The sequence below is a fragment of the Fusarium poae genome, chromosome 3 (assembly GCF_019609905.1).
Source record: "Fusarium poae strain DAOMC 252244 chromosome 3, whole genome shotgun sequence".
NCBI classification, from domain to species: domain Eukaryota; kingdom Fungi; phylum Ascomycota; class Sordariomycetes; order Hypocreales; family Nectriaceae; genus Fusarium; species Fusarium poae.
In genome coordinates, this window is record NC_058401.1 from 4,471,439 (window position 1) to 4,487,610 (window position 16,172).

The 16,172-nt window shown below is 47.2% G+C and overlaps 10 protein-coding genes across 10 annotated transcripts; 5 read left to right on the forward strand and 5 right to left on the reverse strand.

Annotated features, from left to right (window-relative positions):
• Positions 1-18: 18 nt before the first annotated feature.
• On the forward strand, positions 19-1,685 carry FPOAC1_008900 (uncharacterized protein; the record flags this gene model as incomplete). Its single annotated transcript, XM_044853334.1, has 2 exons — positions 19-602; positions 653-1,685. 2 exons carry the CDS (start codon positions 19-21, stop codon positions 1,683-1,685), a joined length of 1,617 nt encoding a protein of 538 aa, XP_044706004.1.
• Positions 1,686-2,122: 437 nt separating this feature from the next.
• On the forward strand, positions 2,123-2,981 carry FPOAC1_008901 (uncharacterized protein; the record flags this gene model as incomplete). Its single annotated transcript, XM_044853335.1, has 2 exons — positions 2,123-2,240; positions 2,407-2,981. 2 exons carry the CDS (start codon positions 2,123-2,125, stop codon positions 2,979-2,981), a joined length of 693 nt encoding a protein of 230 aa, XP_044706005.1.
• A 166-nt stretch (positions 2,982-3,147) lies between these two features.
• Positions 3,148-4,862, reverse strand: FPOAC1_008902 (uncharacterized protein; the record flags this gene model as incomplete). Its single annotated transcript, XM_044853336.1, has 2 exons — positions 3,148-4,525; positions 4,576-4,862. The coding sequence occupies 2 exons, from the start codon at positions 4,860-4,862 to the stop codon at positions 3,148-3,150; spliced, it is 1,665 nt and encodes a 554-aa protein (XP_044706006.1).
• An 891-nt stretch (positions 4,863-5,753) lies between these two features.
• Positions 5,754-6,185, reverse strand: FPOAC1_008903 (uncharacterized protein; the record flags this gene model as incomplete). The annotated part of the gene is made up of 1 exon (XM_044853337.1): positions 5,754-6,185. One exon carries the CDS (start codon positions 6,183-6,185, stop codon positions 5,754-5,756), a length of 432 nt encoding a protein of 143 aa, XP_044706007.1.
• Positions 6,186-6,357: 172 nt separating this feature from the next.
• FPOAC1_008904 (uncharacterized protein) lies at positions 6,358-7,014 on the reverse strand (the record flags this gene model as incomplete). Its single annotated transcript, XM_044853338.1, has 1 exon — positions 6,358-7,014. One exon carries the CDS (start codon positions 7,012-7,014, stop codon positions 6,358-6,360), a length of 657 nt encoding a protein of 218 aa, XP_044706008.1.
• A 584-nt stretch (positions 7,015-7,598) lies between these two features.
• FPOAC1_008905 (uncharacterized protein) lies at positions 7,599-8,432 on the forward strand (the record flags this gene model as incomplete). Its single annotated transcript, XM_044853339.1, has 1 exon — positions 7,599-8,432. One exon carries the CDS (start codon positions 7,599-7,601, stop codon positions 8,430-8,432), a length of 834 nt encoding a protein of 277 aa, XP_044706009.1.
• Positions 8,433-9,198: 766 nt separating this feature from the next.
• On the forward strand, positions 9,199-11,340 carry FPOAC1_008906 (uncharacterized protein; the record flags this gene model as incomplete). Its single annotated transcript, XM_044853340.1, has 1 exon — positions 9,199-11,340. One exon carries the CDS (start codon positions 9,199-9,201, stop codon positions 11,338-11,340), a length of 2,142 nt encoding a protein of 713 aa, XP_044706010.1.
• A 181-nt stretch (positions 11,341-11,521) lies between these two features.
• On the reverse strand, positions 11,522-12,157 carry FPOAC1_008907 (uncharacterized protein; the record flags this gene model as incomplete). The annotated part of the gene is made up of 1 exon (XM_044853341.1): positions 11,522-12,157. The coding sequence occupies one exon, from the start codon at positions 12,155-12,157 to the stop codon at positions 11,522-11,524; it is 636 nt and encodes a 211-aa protein (XP_044706011.1).
• A 636-nt stretch (positions 12,158-12,793) lies between these two features.
• FPOAC1_008908 (uncharacterized protein) lies at positions 12,794-13,793 on the forward strand (the record flags this gene model as incomplete). The annotated part of the gene is made up of 2 exons (XM_044853342.1): positions 12,794-13,392; positions 13,442-13,793. The coding sequence occupies 2 exons, from the start codon at positions 12,794-12,796 to the stop codon at positions 13,791-13,793; spliced, it is 951 nt and encodes a 316-aa protein (XP_044706012.1).
• Positions 13,794-13,921: 128 nt separating this feature from the next.
• FPOAC1_008909 (uncharacterized protein) lies at positions 13,922-16,100 on the reverse strand (the record flags this gene model as incomplete). The annotated part of the gene is made up of 5 exons (XM_044853343.1): positions 13,922-14,199; positions 14,687-14,777; positions 15,316-15,777; positions 15,826-15,988; positions 16,039-16,100. The coding sequence occupies 5 exons, from the start codon at positions 16,098-16,100 to the stop codon at positions 13,922-13,924; spliced, it is 1,056 nt and encodes a 351-aa protein (XP_044706013.1).
• Between the last annotated feature and the right edge of the window lie 72 nt (positions 16,101-16,172).

The window sequence follows — 16,172 nt, forward strand, 5'->3', positions numbered from 1 at the left end:
ATCCGCAGTAGCCTAATCATGGCTTTACTCAAACTTCTGGCTGTCGCTCTCTTTGCGGGCTCATCACTCGCTTTTCCTCGCTCTCAAACATCCAACACTCCAACAGCAACTATTGATAACGGCGTGGTAATCGGTACTGTAACTTCCATCCCGGACTCCAAAACTATCGTCAACCAGTTCCTTGGTATCCCCTTTGGCGAAAAGCCTGTTCGTTTCAGTCCTCCCAAGCCAGCTAAGGCGTGGGACACTGCCTATGATGCGTCCAAGTACAAGCCATCATGCCTCATGAAATTCAACTACCCAGAGGTGAAACGCAACCGAACTATCAAGGCCTTTGCTACACCTGGTCCACCAGCAGGGACCGATGAAGATTGTTTGAATCTCAACATTTATACACCCGCTGGCGCAAAGGTTGGTTCGAAGCCCGTTGCATTTTGGATTCACGGTGGCAGTTTCAGTCATGGCTCTGGATCGTTACCTTACTATGATGGATCCAAGATGGCGGGATATGAGGATATTGTAGTAGTCACCATCAACTACCGAACCAACATCTTTGGTTTCCCTGCAACCTATGATTTGCCTAAAGGAGAATGGAATGTTGGGTAAGTGCCGACAACAAACAAACAGTAGACTTGGTTCTAATTTATGTCAGATTACTTGATCAAAGACTAGCCCTGCAATGGGTCCAAGATAACATCGAAGTCTTCGGAGGAGATCCCAAAAAAGTCACCATCTTTGGAGAGAGTGCTGGTGCAGGAAGTGTTGAAGATCTTATCACAGCTCCTCCTGACCCTCTCCCTTTTCGTGCCGCTATACTCCAGTCTGGCACTGCCAACACTAACGTGACGCCTAACGGTTCTTGGGATATTGCTACCAAATCAGCAAACTGTGATAACGACGATTTTGAAAAGGTGCTTGAGTGTATGCGTGAAGTTTCTGCTACGAAACTCAAGGATATCATTGAGAGAGCCGAGCTTGATTTTCAACCCATTAGTGACAATGGGACAACTCTTGCCAACTTCCCCCGTGAGATCCGACTCAAGTCCGGAGACGACAACAGAATTATGGCCCGTGTTCCTGTCATGCTGGGTTCGACTGCTGATGAGGCACGACTGGAAGATTTCATGAACATCACGATCGAAGAGGCTCTTCGAGCTTGGATGCCAGATATCACTTCCTCTCAAGTTTCAGTTCTCAAAGTTTTCTATCCCGTCGGATCTCCCGGCATCCACAACGACTTCGACCAAGTCGTCAGAGTCGCAACCGAACTCGGCATGCAGTGCCCGATCCGCTATGTTGCAGAGGATTTTGCTGAAACGGGGATCAAGACATGGAGATTCCTGTACAATGCCAGCTTTGCAAACACGGAGATATTCAATGGTAGTGGTGCTTACCACTCTTCTGAAATTCAAACCCTCTTCGGTACGTATACTGAGAAGGGGTCGACGGATTTTCAAGATGAGTTGAGTAGGGAGATGCAGAAGGCCTGGGGGAAGTTCGTTAGAGATCCTGAGAATGGGCCGGGATGGGGACAAATTCCTAAGATTGGTGTCTTTGGAGGCGGCGTGAGTCCTGATTCTCACGATGAGCCAGAGAAGGCTTTGCAAGTTTTGAACACGCATCTGCTTGAACCAAGATGTATTGCATTCAAGGCAATGTGGACAAAGGGCAAGATGGAAGAGTAACCAACCTCAAAGAATCAATACTTTTTGATTACGTGATTTGGAAAAGGTGTTGTTGAACCATGGATTCTGTACTAAATTAATCCCCGGAATTGAGCACCCTCTCAACAGGCTTCTTTCTTATCTAGATAAACGCATTCACGAAAACAACTTTAATAGAACATAATTAAGTTGGCAGTTTTCATAAAAGTATATTGTGAAAGCCAGGAATAGAAATTGAGCTTCGTTGCTCAATCGCCTATGGTGATTGTAAAGTTAGGGGAAACACTCGGGCTTCGAGGTTAGAGAATATACAAAGTAATAATTCAACATCTGGAAACGAAAGCCAGCCCCGTGATGCCCAAAAGGTACCCATCATAGTAGTCCGTGAAATGTAAGCTCTGTCAAGGACATGTCCACATATGTTTGTCCCACGTCCGCATCCGGAACCCGAGCTCACAATGACACCAAGTGCGACGTTTGCCATGCTTCATCTGGCGAAGGATAGGCGAGGAGACCGGACTTACCTTGTGTTTCCTCAGCGACGAGAGTCTCGACAGAACATGACGCGAGGATGGTGTGAGTTTGTTGATATAAGAAGCCATTGCCGTGGGCGATTGAACATAATTTGTCCAGCACGGTTGGTGGTATATTATTCACCACAGATTTCCCGCCAGATTGAATTACCAACCGGCAAATGTCATCAAGTGAAAAAACTGAACGTTTTCTTCTCACATTGTCTAAGACATCTACCATCCCAACCGCAAGCGGAACACAATGCTATTCACGACAACCTTTATCGGCATCGCATCTCTCTGCCTCGCAAAAGAAATTAACAAGAACCGCAACAATGAACCAAACGCAATAATAGACCAATTCCCATGGCTCTCCCTCTTTGACGAAACAGGCATTGACCCGTTGAAATATCTGAAAGCCCCTGCTGAGGACGTACCCGAGACACTCGCCTGTACTACTGCAAGACACTCTTGTCTGTCTCAAAAGAGATTTCCAGCTAACAAAGAGCAGAAACCTGGTCCGGACAGAGTCGCTTGTCCTGCTGCCATCGCGGAATGGTTCAACCTAGTTGACGAACAACGTCACATCAATATCCCCGGGGGTCAATGCCGTTCCGTTACCGAAGGGACATGTCGAACGGTTGCGTGCGCCCCGAGAGGAGATGTCAGCGTTGCACTGGAAGAAATAACGGGACACATGTGGAATCCTGTGTCTTCGCGATGTGTATTTGGCGGGACGGGAGGGATATGGCAGAACCAAGGGTCGACATTGGTGATTGAGATGGGACATGCAAAGGAGAAATAACCAAATCAGGTTCTATTCGTGCGCGGAAAAAGAAGTTCTATCTATTGGTGTATTCCCAAAGAGGTTGCTGAAAACAAATATGCTTTTCCTTACGCCAAAAGAGGTATCTCAAACTAGCAGTCATACCCAAATATCAATCGCTCGTAAACTCATTTTTGTTCCCTTTTTATGCTGCAGTAGCGCTCATAGCTCGGGTGATGGAGGGTGGTGCTCCAGGCACTTCATCACTAGGGTCAAGTTCGCCCTTCATATCCTCTTGGCCCTCTTCCACCTTCTTCTCGGTCGTCTTCTTACCGCTAGATTCGCCGAGGCCAATGACGTCAATCCATCGCCAGAAGTCAACAGGGTTGTTGCCGCTCGTGTCGAAGATGGCCTGGTCGTCGTTGATGCCATCCTTGCATGAATCACCCTTTTCTTGGTTGAACTTTTCAAGCTTATCAAAAGACGTTCCGTCAACGAGATCTCCCTCGAAGGTACGGCCGACAGGAACGTTGTTCTCACGAAGCATTTGAAGTTGTGCCCGGAGGTTCAGACGGAGTGCTCGTTCAGGCTGCTCTGCCTTGAAGATCTTCTGCGTCAACCAAGGGAACAGGATTCCAAAGTCGGACTGATTCAGATGAGCAGAGTTGATGACGTAGAAGAAGTTTGGCTCCGACATCTTGATTCCGCTAGGCCGCTCGAACAGTTGAGGAGCCACAACGTTGGCGGTGGGATCAGGGCTCAGGACGCGAGCCTTGAGGTTAAGATGGTCTCCCCACTTGAAGAAATGCTCCGATTCAACTGCCAAGATGGCCTTGCCACCAGGAGCAGTAGTTTTGTCGGCATATACAGGTAGCGGCAGTTCGAACAGAGGCTTTGAGTTGGGAGCCATCAAGGGCATGCACCACATGTCGAGTAGCATTGTGAGGGTCTTCTCGGTAATCTGCTTTGTGATATCACTACCTTGGGTGGGAGCAAAGATAGGCTTTTGGATAGTAGCAGCTTCAGGAACACCGGCGTAATACGTGCTCTTCATAAGTTGAGTAACGGTAGCTGCTCCAAAGCTGTGTCCGGCAAAGATGATGCTGCCAGGCTCGTGAATGTTGCATTGACCAACAAATTGATCCAGGCTGGGTGTAGATCGGTTCAAGTTAGTCAATTTATTGCCACGGTCAACGGTAAGCATGGCCTGATGAACTAGGCCGAGTTCCCAGCACCGAATTCGGAGTTGGGCCTCGCGGGCCTGGTAGACTTCGGGGCTGACATCGTGCGAGATCTTTTCGTAGTGCACTTGTATTCGGCTATTCGATGTGATTGTTTCGTTTTGCTTCTCAGGTACGCGGATGAAACTGGCAACAGCGCTGCCATCGCGATGCTCAGGGCAGATTACGACGATGCCATGGGAGGCGAGAGAGCCGGCGACGTAGGAGTACGAGTTTCGGCAACCTCCCAAGCCGTGGGAGAAGATCATCGTAGGCCATCGCTTGTTCTCGGTCGAAGGCTGGAGGAGCTTCGCATTCTTGTGGGCAGGAATTGTGGTATAATGAAGATGTCGTGGGAGAAAACTGCAAGGTACGTCAGCGCAAGATGACAGCTTTGTGGTTTGGACACTTACGAGAGAAACTCGGAGAGCATGGGACCGATACCCAAGAATTTAGTGTAGGCTACTAAATGCTGTCGTTGAGGGTTCGGTAGCCAGCTGATACGCTTCTCGTTCGATTCGGGGACCGCTGGGTAGAACATGCGATACTGGACGGTATGGATCTTGTCGGAACCCTCGGGGGCGGTGCTGGGCGCATCAAGTTCGGAAACGGGGATCTCGACATCGACGGTGCCGACTTTGTACGGACCCGTGTATTCGGGGAAGGCTGGAATAGGGCTTAGGCGTGAGAAATAGGACATTTTGGAGGCGCTCATGGTAAAGAATGAATGCGACGAGGCGCAGGTGATGGAGATGAGAGACACGATGAAGGAAAGTAGGTATTGGCGAGAGAAGTCAGTGTAGTGATAAGATGTATTGTTTATGTATGCAGTGAAGCAACACGAATATCCGACGGCGTTTATCTGTGTACGTAGTAATTATTATTGTGGCGGATGATTTCTGTTGATTGAATGAATGAATGAATGATTGATTGATTGATGTTCTGGAACGTTTGGTGACGTTTGCACCGACGCTAAGATAATTAATTATCCTTTCACATGTAAAAAAAAATATACAGGTTAAAAATGTATTTTATTATAAAGACAAGGGGAATGAAAGAATTTTAAATAAAATGCAGAAAGAAAATAGACAAGGAAACTAGCATCGTCAGCATTGAAAAGAAAGGGGTGAGTCACGCGACACAAAAATGATAATTGTTTGATTCTTTATGTTTGCAGCAGCCTATTCCCATTCCGTGACCGAGCGACAGTATCAAGCTTTTGTCTTGTGCACAATTGCCTTATTGCGAAAGGACCGCAAAAAAAATAAATGGTGATCATCACGACGTCATAACAGAAAGAAAAGAGAAGAAGCTATTTTATGTTGACCTCATCAGCCGAGGCTTGTTTATCAATTTCCGGAGATTCCGATCCTTTTCTTTTTTCTTTCTGTTCTTTTCCTTGGCATTTCTATTCTCGGGTTTGATGGAGTATTGACGTCGTTTTGTATGTAACCTAACGTAATGATCGTCAGGTTCATGTTTAGATTCAGCGGTTTCTCGGCCGAGTGCCTACCACGGAGCTGTACATATCATCGTTGACTTTGTTGATATGAAAGTAATCATTGAAAGAAACATCATAAATCGTCAGTGCCTAAGCCCTTCCGGTGATAACATCTAAGCTCTTCCGAATCTTCTTAGACCTTCTCCTGAGAGGTCCTTGATGAGCATCCTTCTGCCCATCAACGCTCTTCCTCCTCTCTCTGTCCCTCCATGGCGTACAATTTGTACAAAAATCATGCCCACATCCGACATATTCCCATCGCCATGGCTTCACATCCTGCTTGCACGCATGTCCCTCGTTCGGGCCCTTTTTGCACTTGCAGCAAGCCCATCCTTTGACCATGCATTCGATATAAGTACACCCGACTTTTTCGCATGGTTTCGGTGATCTGATAACTGTAAAGTTGACGCTTCCGCAGGGACATTCGGAACTGTTGTTTATTTCGTTGAGGGTCGTGCAGGCGATGTAACGGCGCTTTTCTTCATGGCCGCAGGCAAATCGGATCCATTCGCAGGTGCACATTGTGTATCATATTTCGTCGTCTAGTGTTTTGAAGGTGTCAGGTTTTGTTTGTTGCGACTAATCATCCAGATACAGGATGGGTAGTGTGTAGCATGTATGTAGATATGTCTGTGAAACAGTGACTACCTACCTGTGTAAAACCAAAGCCGCAGTGATCAACAGTATGTCCCTCTTACGCCAGTTCCTTGGTCCTGGACCGCGTCATGGTCCGTTTCTCGACCTTTGCATCACGCTCCATGTACGTCTCCACAGACCTCCCGAACGACCACTCAAACACTTCGTCAGCCTTTCTCTTGAATCCATACTTTTGGTATATCGGCGCTCCCTTTGGCGTAGCTTCGAGAAAGCATGGCAGACTCTCGGCGTCGGCACGTTCGGTACCCCAGCGCAGTAAGAGACTTGCTGCACCCTTGCCCTGCCAATCCTCGTGGACGCAGATGACTTCGAGGTGATAGTGGAGTCTGGCGCCGATGAACCTACGATGACCTTCTGTCATTGCGCCAAAGAATTCCACGGCCAAATCCCCTGCAGCGGGCCATGCCTCGGCTGGTGGGACGTCTTGGATCGGCGCTCCGGGGAGATTCCACTTTGATAGGGCGACCACTTGCTCGTCTTTTGACTCTGGGGACGTTTTGTGGGTGACGACGAGGACTTGGCAGGTCGGATTAGCCATGTCTTCTGCGAAGCTCTTGAGGAAAAATTGATCAGAGGCTTGTTTGTTTGCGTTAAAGACACGGCTTCCGATGATGGTGTCACCAAAGGCTGAGTAGTAAACCCTGCACATGCCCGGGATGTCCTCTGGGACAGCTGGCCGTAGTTGAAGAGGCATTTTGGTGATACAGAATTGGTTTTGTCAGTCAAGATCTGTAGAGAACAGACTATGGCGAAGATTTTGTACGGCTAAATAGCAATGGCATGACACACAAAAGGCCATATGCTCGAGTGCAATTTTGCATTGAATGACAAGACGCCGCAACTCCACTGGCGAGTCCCAAGTGGGAAGCTAGGTAGACTACCCTTGTCGATCATTTTGTGATAGATTCATTGAGGTCAATTGATGGTGACCAAGTAATGAAGCGATGGAGGGTGTCATGAGAGAAAAGTGCTTTTATAGCAAAATTGTTCAGGGCGAAGCCATATTAGACTCTGAATTGTTTGTGGCTGAAAGCCAATGGATGGCTTCCAGTTGGTTGACAAATGGTAATCAATTGTTCATCTTGCTCTCTATCCGCCTTCCTTTACTGTTCTGTTCAGCTCAGTTCAATCAACCCCGCGCGCCCTTCACATTGAAAGCAACACTTGGTAACGACATGTGGATGCCGATGGACTATGACTCTACAGCATTTTACTATAAATAAGTGCCCTAGGAGCCATGAATAAATTCACTTCAATACTCTCGAATCATTCCAATTTATGATGAGACGTCAGATATTCACCATGACCAACCATCTTGCCAAGCAGCTCAAGGCTCTTCATCAGCCATCCGTACCTATCATTTTCCCCAATGTATGGGATGTAGCTTCATTCAACACTATCAAATCTCTCAATACAGAGACGTCCAAGCCTGTGAAAGCACTCGCTACAGCATCTTGGGCTATTGCTGCTACATACGGCGTTCAAGATGAGGAGCTCACTCTGGAGCAGAACCTCGAAGCAATTGCCAAGATTGGCCCGCTTGCCAAGGAAGCTGGCATCCCGCTATCGGCCGATTTACAGGATGGTTACGGTTCACAGGTTGTATCTGTCATCAAGAGAGCTGTTGAAGCAGGCGTCGTGGGCGCAAACATAGAGGATATCAGACTTGAAGACAACACGTTTTATCCCATCGACGAACAAGTGCAGCGCCTCAAGACAGTCCTGCAAACTGCAGCTGAAGCAGGCTGTACTGACTTTGTCCTCAATGCTCGGTGCGACATGTTCCATATCGACCAAGGCCTTACAGAAGCAGAAGTCATCAAGGAGGCCGTCACACGTGGCAAGGCATATCTCGGGGCGGGCGCCACAACCGTCTTTTACTGGGGCGGCTCTGGACGGGGTCTAAGGACTTCTTGGGTCGAGACTTTGGTCAAGGAGCTTGATGGAAGAGTCGCAGTCAAGTTGGCGCATAAAACAGAAGATGCACTGTCGACAAAAGATCTGGCCAATATTGGTGTTGCCAGGATCAGTGTTGGGCCAAGCTTGTTTCTATTGGCCCAAGAGGCTGCGAAACAGGCGGCAGAAAGGATTCTTGCTGGCGGAAACTTGTAGCTGCCTGTTGTAGTAAATCAATCATTCACGACGACAATAAGACTGTATGTATTATTTATTATACATTTCATCTTTTACGTGAATAGTAGTTGAAAACGCCATGCCAGTCAATCCGTCTTACTGGAGTACCCCGCTCATGTTAACGATCTATGGAACTCAACCTTAGGTTCCGATGACTCTTTCGGCCACAGATTCTAGTCTAGGTTCTCATTCCTACAGGAAAAAAGAGGCCCCAATGATCAGCACTAACAACCCTATCGATTGAGGCCACTGCTCACTGAGGCAGTGTCTAAGCAACCTGAGCCGTGCTGATGCCTACACCCGAGACTAAGCCCTATGGGTCCCCTACCCACCGTGCCTGGGGTAGGTTCCTTTAGTGCCCGGGCAGTGCAGCCTGAACTGTCCTCCATCAGGATTGCCTCACATGAATTCCCAAGGATTGATCTAGCCTATCACGATAACAATCCATTTATTTCTGCAGTAAATCACTGCTGACTTTGATCTCCAATGCGGGTCTAGGCAGTGCCGGATGAGTAACAGGCCGTAAGCCTGCAGCCTACAAACTGAAGATGGGAGCCTGGAGGCCTTTTTATATCGGGAAGAAGAGACTATATAGAGGGTGACGCCAGATGACATTTGGCCAATATCATTATTATCATAACCACCATCACCATCACCATCACCAACAACATCCACCCTCTACTTCATCTCTTTCCTTTTCCAGCAACCAACCATTCTTAGTCTGATCAAGACACTGTGAGCCATCATGACTGTCGACACAATGGACTCAAGTAAGAGCAGTGGGGATGAATCCACTGTCATTGTGACACCCACAGACACTGAACCTCAAAATGAGGAGACAACATCCGAGACAAAGCCCCAAGAGACCAGCACACAAGAATCCAAGACTGAAGACAAAAAAACTGAAGAGACAAAGACTGAAGAGTCCAAGTCAGAGTCAGAGTCAGCAGAGGAAAAGAAGGAAAAGATCATTGTCGGTCTCCTCACTGAGAGTAAAGACCTCTACGCCAAATTCGACAAGAACGGATCCAGATCATGGACAGACAAGTACCCAGACGATCTCGAGGAGGCAGCAGAGAATGAAGAGACCCAAAAATATGCTGTTATTATCCGCAAGGTAAAGCCGAAGGAGGCTGATTCCAACAAGCCTCTTGACATCGACAGTATCGTCGTTCAGTCTCCCTACCTTAAGCGCGTGCTCGGAAAGGTCTTTGATGACTACCCCGGCATTATAACCGACGTCACCCGTCTAAAGTTCTCGGCTCCTTTCCACTGCTTTGTTCACCGCTGGGAACGACTTACAGAAGCAAAGGATGACGCTAGCTGGGATGACATTACTCGGGAGCATGTTACGCTTTTGCACAAGATCCTGGAAGAGGAGCTGGGTGAGATCATCCAACTCAGGAAAGATTACTTTAAGAACCGCGCTGTCGCATTTGAGCATGCCTGGGCACTCTTTGCCCCTGGCTGCACGGTATGGGGCTCCGTTAGGGGAAAGCCTGTCGCTGCTCGCTTCGATTCAGGAAACTACGTCAAGACGCAATGCGGTCTAGTATACAGCATGAACTGCAAAGGCATCGACTGGGATGGAAAGGGTATGGGCTGGACGGACGTGAGCATGCAGATCAGAGACTTTACCGGCACAGTCCCATTCGCTAACCTCTCCTGCTACCCTCTCGAATTCCATCCTAAGCCTGAAGCCGCAAGGGAACTACTCCTCCAACGCGGACGCAAGTTCGAAAGTCTTGCGGGCTATCACTACAAGGCGTACAGTGGAACTGCCATCTGGCATGTATCCGCAACCAAGTCGCGTCAGGAGAACGTCAACTCCCGTATTGTCATTGATGGAGCCAACTGGGAGAAACTGAACCCTGATCATATGGTTTGGATGGACTACCTCTGGGACAACCAAGACATTGCGGACGACTCTGCGGATAGCGATGACGAAGATAACGGCAATGACAACTACTCGGATGTCATCTCCGAGGTAGGGAAGCCTGATGTTGTCGCTGGCTTTTCCTTGGCCTTGACGGAGGATCAGCTCATCATGACATCTCCCATCGTGCGAGGTTATGCTCTCAAGAATAAGCGATGGATGGAGTTCTACATTGACGACGTGACTGAAGTCAAGTTCAACGACCAGGCTTTCGACTCTCTTGTTCTTCCCCAGGATCAAAAGGAGCTCATCCTCGCTTTCGCTCAGAGTCAAGTCAAGTTCAAAAATGTCTTTGACGACATCATCTCTGGAAAAGGCAAGGGTATCATCATGCTTCTGTCGGGCGGCCCCGGTATCGGTAAGACGCTGACTGCCGAATCGGTGGCAGAGGAGATGAAGGTTCCTCTGTACATCATGAGCGCAGGTGATCTCGGTAGCGATGCGTACGATATCGAGGAGAACCTAAACCGTATCCTCGAGATGGTCGCCAACTGGAACGCTGTTCTCCTTCTCGACGAGTGCGATGTCTTCCTCGAGGCTCGATCAGCGCACGACATCGAGCGCAACCGCATTGTTTCCATCTTCCTCCGCACACTGGAATACTATGAGGGAATCCTCTTCCTCACTACCAACCGTGTCAAGGACATGGATCAAGCTTTTCAGAGTCGAATCCACATGTCACTCGAGTATCCTGCTCTCGATGCCACAGCACGCGAGTCTGTCTGGCGAGGATTCTTGAGCCGCGCCATCAGCTTACACGCTACTATGGAAGGTGACTCGGCGCATACTATCACGGAGGATGAGATTAAGGCTCTGGCTGGGCTGGACCTGAACGGACGACAGATTAAGAATGTGCTCAAAACTGCAAACTTGCTGGCTTGTCACAAGGAGGAGAAGTTGTCATTTAAGCACTTGCGGATTGTTTTACGGGTCGAAGGACATTCGTTGTAAGGTGCTTGGATTGGGGACTCAACGGCGCCAGGATATGAAGTAATAGAACTCTAGACTAAGTTGACAGCTCGCTCGATATGACCGAGGTCGAGAATAAAATGGGAAAGATCTACAATGCCTCGCAAAACCCAAATGAATCAATGTTTCGTCTCATGTAACCATGATGAAAATGAGACGTTTCCTATTCGGACAACTGCCGTCTTCCTGAACAGAATCCTCCCATGTTTTCCCTCGTCCTAGCAGCCATAATCTCATGGAAAAGATCATTGGCAAACATCTGAAAACCCTCCAAGCAATTCTTGTACAGAACTCCGTGAACCGTCAGATCCCATTCCTTGTTGGCCAGCCTGGCAGTGTACAAGGTACCAAATATGTTTGTGACCGCATTCAACCACCCCTTTGAATACTGAGAGGGGATGCAATCTTTGTACAAACCAAAGACCATGTTGGCCTGGCTGCACTCAACAAAATACGTACAGAAAGCGTACTTTCTTCGACAAAAGTTATCCATATACCTGACCGCACACTCGTTTGGGTCGAAGCACATGAGATCATCATGGCAGCATCCGACGCCGGGCTCTCGGTCACAGGTATCCCACTTCATGTCCACTCCTAGTTTGGGCGTCATGCGCCCCATTTCAACAATGTGGTAGCGCTGCAGCATGGAATCGTGTTCTGGTGCACCACCCTTTCTGTTCTTGGCTAGAAGGTTGTGGAGGCCTTGTGTTATATCTCTGCAGAGGACACTGCGGCGGAATCCGGCCATTTGTCTGAGCTGAAAGTCCGAAGGCATTGCTGGGACTTGGTTGACCGACATTGTTTCTGGGAATGAGAGGTCCAAAGGTGTTCATATAGGCCGGGTTTAAGAAGAGATTGTTGCTGATGTAGTGTATCAGATATACGAATCGTAGGAAATGGCGATGTCTTCTTTATATACCCAAATTTAACAGACGAGTAGGTTCTGAAAGGATACTTGCAAAAGCAACAGTTAATATGCTGGGACAATGTGAGCTTGAGTTTGGTCACAATGAAATCAAAGTTTTGGGTACAGGTTTTTGGAAGTTTATAGGAAAATAATATCACATTCCGATGATAATAATCATGTCATTGTCCTGTGATTACTTGGAATTTGAATAATTCTAACTCTATAAACAAACCAAGATATTTCTTTTATTTGAACAAAGGTTCAGGATAGGACATGGAAGCTTTCGTTGTTTAGTTCATGAAAGAGATTGACGTTGAAAAGTATCGTGAGTTTGTTTTGCCTCCTATCAATAACATTTGCTCATCCTGGTTGAATATATCGTGATTTAGACCACCTCGATGGACGACCCCACCTCGGCCTCAAAATCCGATAACTTTCAAACTTGGCTTATAAATCAACCTTTTCCTTAAAGTATAAAACTCGTGGGAGTCGCCAAACCTTGGCTGAGTCACACTTGGCATATTCAAAATGGCAGACTTTAAACCCAAAAGTATCCTTATCTTCGGCGCAACAGGCACTATCGGCCGATATATCTCCAATGCTATAGCAAACGCTGAACCCGCGTTTGACCAGGTCACCATATTTACTTCCGAGGACACAGTCACCAGGAAATATGATCTTATCAAAGAACTCAAGGCAAAGGCTGTCAAGGTCGTGACGGGAGATGTAAACAATGAGGAAGACGTCAAGAAAGCATACCAAGGGATCGACACAGTCGTCAGTGCCGTGGGAAGAAACGTCATCGAGACTCAAATCAATCTCTTCAAGCTTGCGACACAATCAGACTCTGTGAAATGGTTCTTCCCTTCTGAGTACGGCACAGATGTCGAGTACGGCCCTCAGAGCGTTGACGAGAAGCCGCATCAGCTTAAGCTCAAGGTTCGGAAGTTTATTCGGGAGAATTCGAATAGTCTCAAGTATACTTTTATGGTTACTGGGCCATACATTGACATGTTCTTTACCCTCACACCCACGATCCCTGAGGCAGGGGGATTTGATCATGTTGACAAAAAGGCTGTTTTGGTTGATAATGGACAAGGGAAGATAGGATTTACGACAATGCCTGAGTAAGTTTTGCGGGTTACTTCTCAAGGCAGCACGACTAACATTTTACAGTGTTGGAAAGTCTGTGGTTGCTGCCCTTCGTCACCCTTCCAAGTCATTCAATGAGGCCCTCAAAGTTCAATCTTTTGTTGTGACACAGCAGCAGATCCTAAAGGAGCTTGAGAAGCAGACTGGAGGCGAGCCATGGGCTATCACAAACTACACTCTTGATGAGTTGAGGGAGGCAGAGAAAAACACCTGGGCTGAAGGAAACCCCAGTGCTACTTTATATACACTTCGACGAATTTGGTCTGAAGGCGGGACACTCTACAAGAAGACGGACAATGAAAGGATTGGATTGAAGGACGAAGATCTTGAGACTCTCGAGGATGCTGTTCATAGAAGGCTGACAACTGGATACTAGTCAGCTGGCCATAATTGTATCGATCTGGAAGCATTTAAGGATATTTGATGCTATCGTTCGCTATGTGGATACATCCCAGACATCGTTCCAAATCAAGCGCACATATTTATAATACCCAGTCTTCATTCTTATAACCTGTAGATTCGTTGCCATGGAATATCAGCCACGGGGTTGCGAGGAACCCAGCTAGGAAGATATTCACCCCAACCCCAGTAGTTACCGGCTCCCATAGGATGGTCGGCACACATGCGGATTTGACTAACATCAACACCCTCGGGAAGGTCATTGGGATCCCATGTCATAGGCCCAAGACGACCGCACAGCTTTTCAGCTCCGGGGTGTTGGTCGGCAATGACCATGGCGGTCATGACAGCAGCGAGAACAGCTTGAATCTTCATATTGGCTTCTGGGGATGTTAGCGGGTGTTTATGACATGAAATGGGGTAGAGAGCCTTGCATTGTGAGGGTTTGGTGGTGGCTGCAGATACGCACGTGAAGTAAGGTGATGATGGATGGTGAGGGAAAGAAATAAAATTTGGAGATAAAACATGAACCAAGGCTTCAGTTTATAACCTGATTTACAGAGTGCTGATACACTATTTCAATACGTGGCATGACGAAACAGAACTAAAGAGACTTTATTGATCCTTCGCTTATTCGATCCTTTAACAAAAGCATGACCTGATTTAAGAGGTCGGTAAAAGACCACGACGGGGAGTAGCTTGCAGCCTTGCTAAAACTGTGCCCCAGTGGATGGACATTTTTGTCATAGCAAACAAGCTAGCTGCAGCAGTGTTATCCTGGCGGACTCTTCTCTACCGAAATGGTGAAAGCCAGCCATTCGATGTCTAGCGCGAAGTAAGCACAGCCTCAAATTCCTCCGACTTGGTTACCGCTGTGCCCTGGTTCTTTGACTGAGACACGTTGCTGCGTAGAGATGCTTGATACTTGTTCGTTTATGCGAATGCTGTAGAGGCAGGTAACCTAAAATTCTAAAATGTTAGCATATTATGTAGACTAGCATGTTAGCATGGGATCATTCCGCGATTTGTTTCCATTGCCTATTGTTGTAGAGAATGGTCTTTAGGTGAAGCAAAAACTGTACAGATTCTTGATATTAGTATCTTTGTCTTCAAGCTCAGACTTAGGTATAGAGGAGGGCAAAGAAAGAGTATTATCATTAATAGACTGTGGTCTATTAGGGATATTCGCATTCGCAAGATAAACTTATGACAAGGATCATCGTCGCTTGCATTCCGCTGTGGGTTTGACGATGTCTTGTTCCAGAAAGGGCTAGTGCCTGACAAAAGCGTAGCACGTGAGACATCGCTTGATTTATAATTATTTAATATCGATAATTTGGGCACAACAATAACTTCTTCTGATGGCATTTGTATTGATAGTAAAGAAATAAATACGTCTTTGAAACATTCTTGATTCACATCCTCTGCAACTCTCAAGTACTAGGCTTTCTCCCTCTAGCAAAAAATAGCTGTTGCTTGCCTCCAATTTCCCTAGGTACCTGCAATGGTGTCGAAGTCCATTTCCAAGACCAATCCTCCAGTCCAGCTTTATCGTACGCAGTCTTGACCTCATCCTCTTCTAATCCTATTCTATTAACACTAAGTTTCGAGAAATCCATCTTCCAGGTTCCGTCTTCTCCACCTCTACTGTCAGAGTGAGAAACCCAGTCAATGATAAGCAAAAGTCCACCTGGCCTCAGTCTTTTAGAGAGCTGCAAGATCATATCATCCGGGTTCTCAATGTGGTGGAGAGCCATGCACATGACTATTAAATCAAAATTGAAAAATGCAGGTGTGTCGAGTTCGGGGCATGGCGTCGATTCTGGCTCGATCATATCGCCTTGTATGGCGTGCATCTTTGTTGGAGTATATCCTGCTTTAAGGGCCATTTTGTTGTACTGTTCTGCCATTGCTAGTGATATGTCCAAGCCTCTAACGGTAGACATGAATGGTGCAAGTGCCTGGCACAATGAGTATTAATTCGACAGTAACAGAACCACTAGACTTACGCGAGATGCCACGCCATTACCGCAGGCATAGTCCAACATCTTTGTCGGCCTTGAGGCTGGGGGTTTGATTCCGATCCAGTCTATGTTTTGTCGAAGCTCTTTTGATATTTGGTTGCATAATTCAATGATCCAAGGCCATTGAAAGATTGCGGGAGGAGCGTTGCTAGGCTCAAGTTAATAAATGAAACAAGTCAAGACATTTTGAATAAGAACAAACCTGTAGTGTGATTTATTGTGCTGTCCCATAGACCTTGGAACATTTTGGAGAGGGCCATGGTGATGATGGTGAGTATGGTATTGCAGGTGGTGGTGATGATGATGGCAATGAGGGATGTCTTCAACGGACT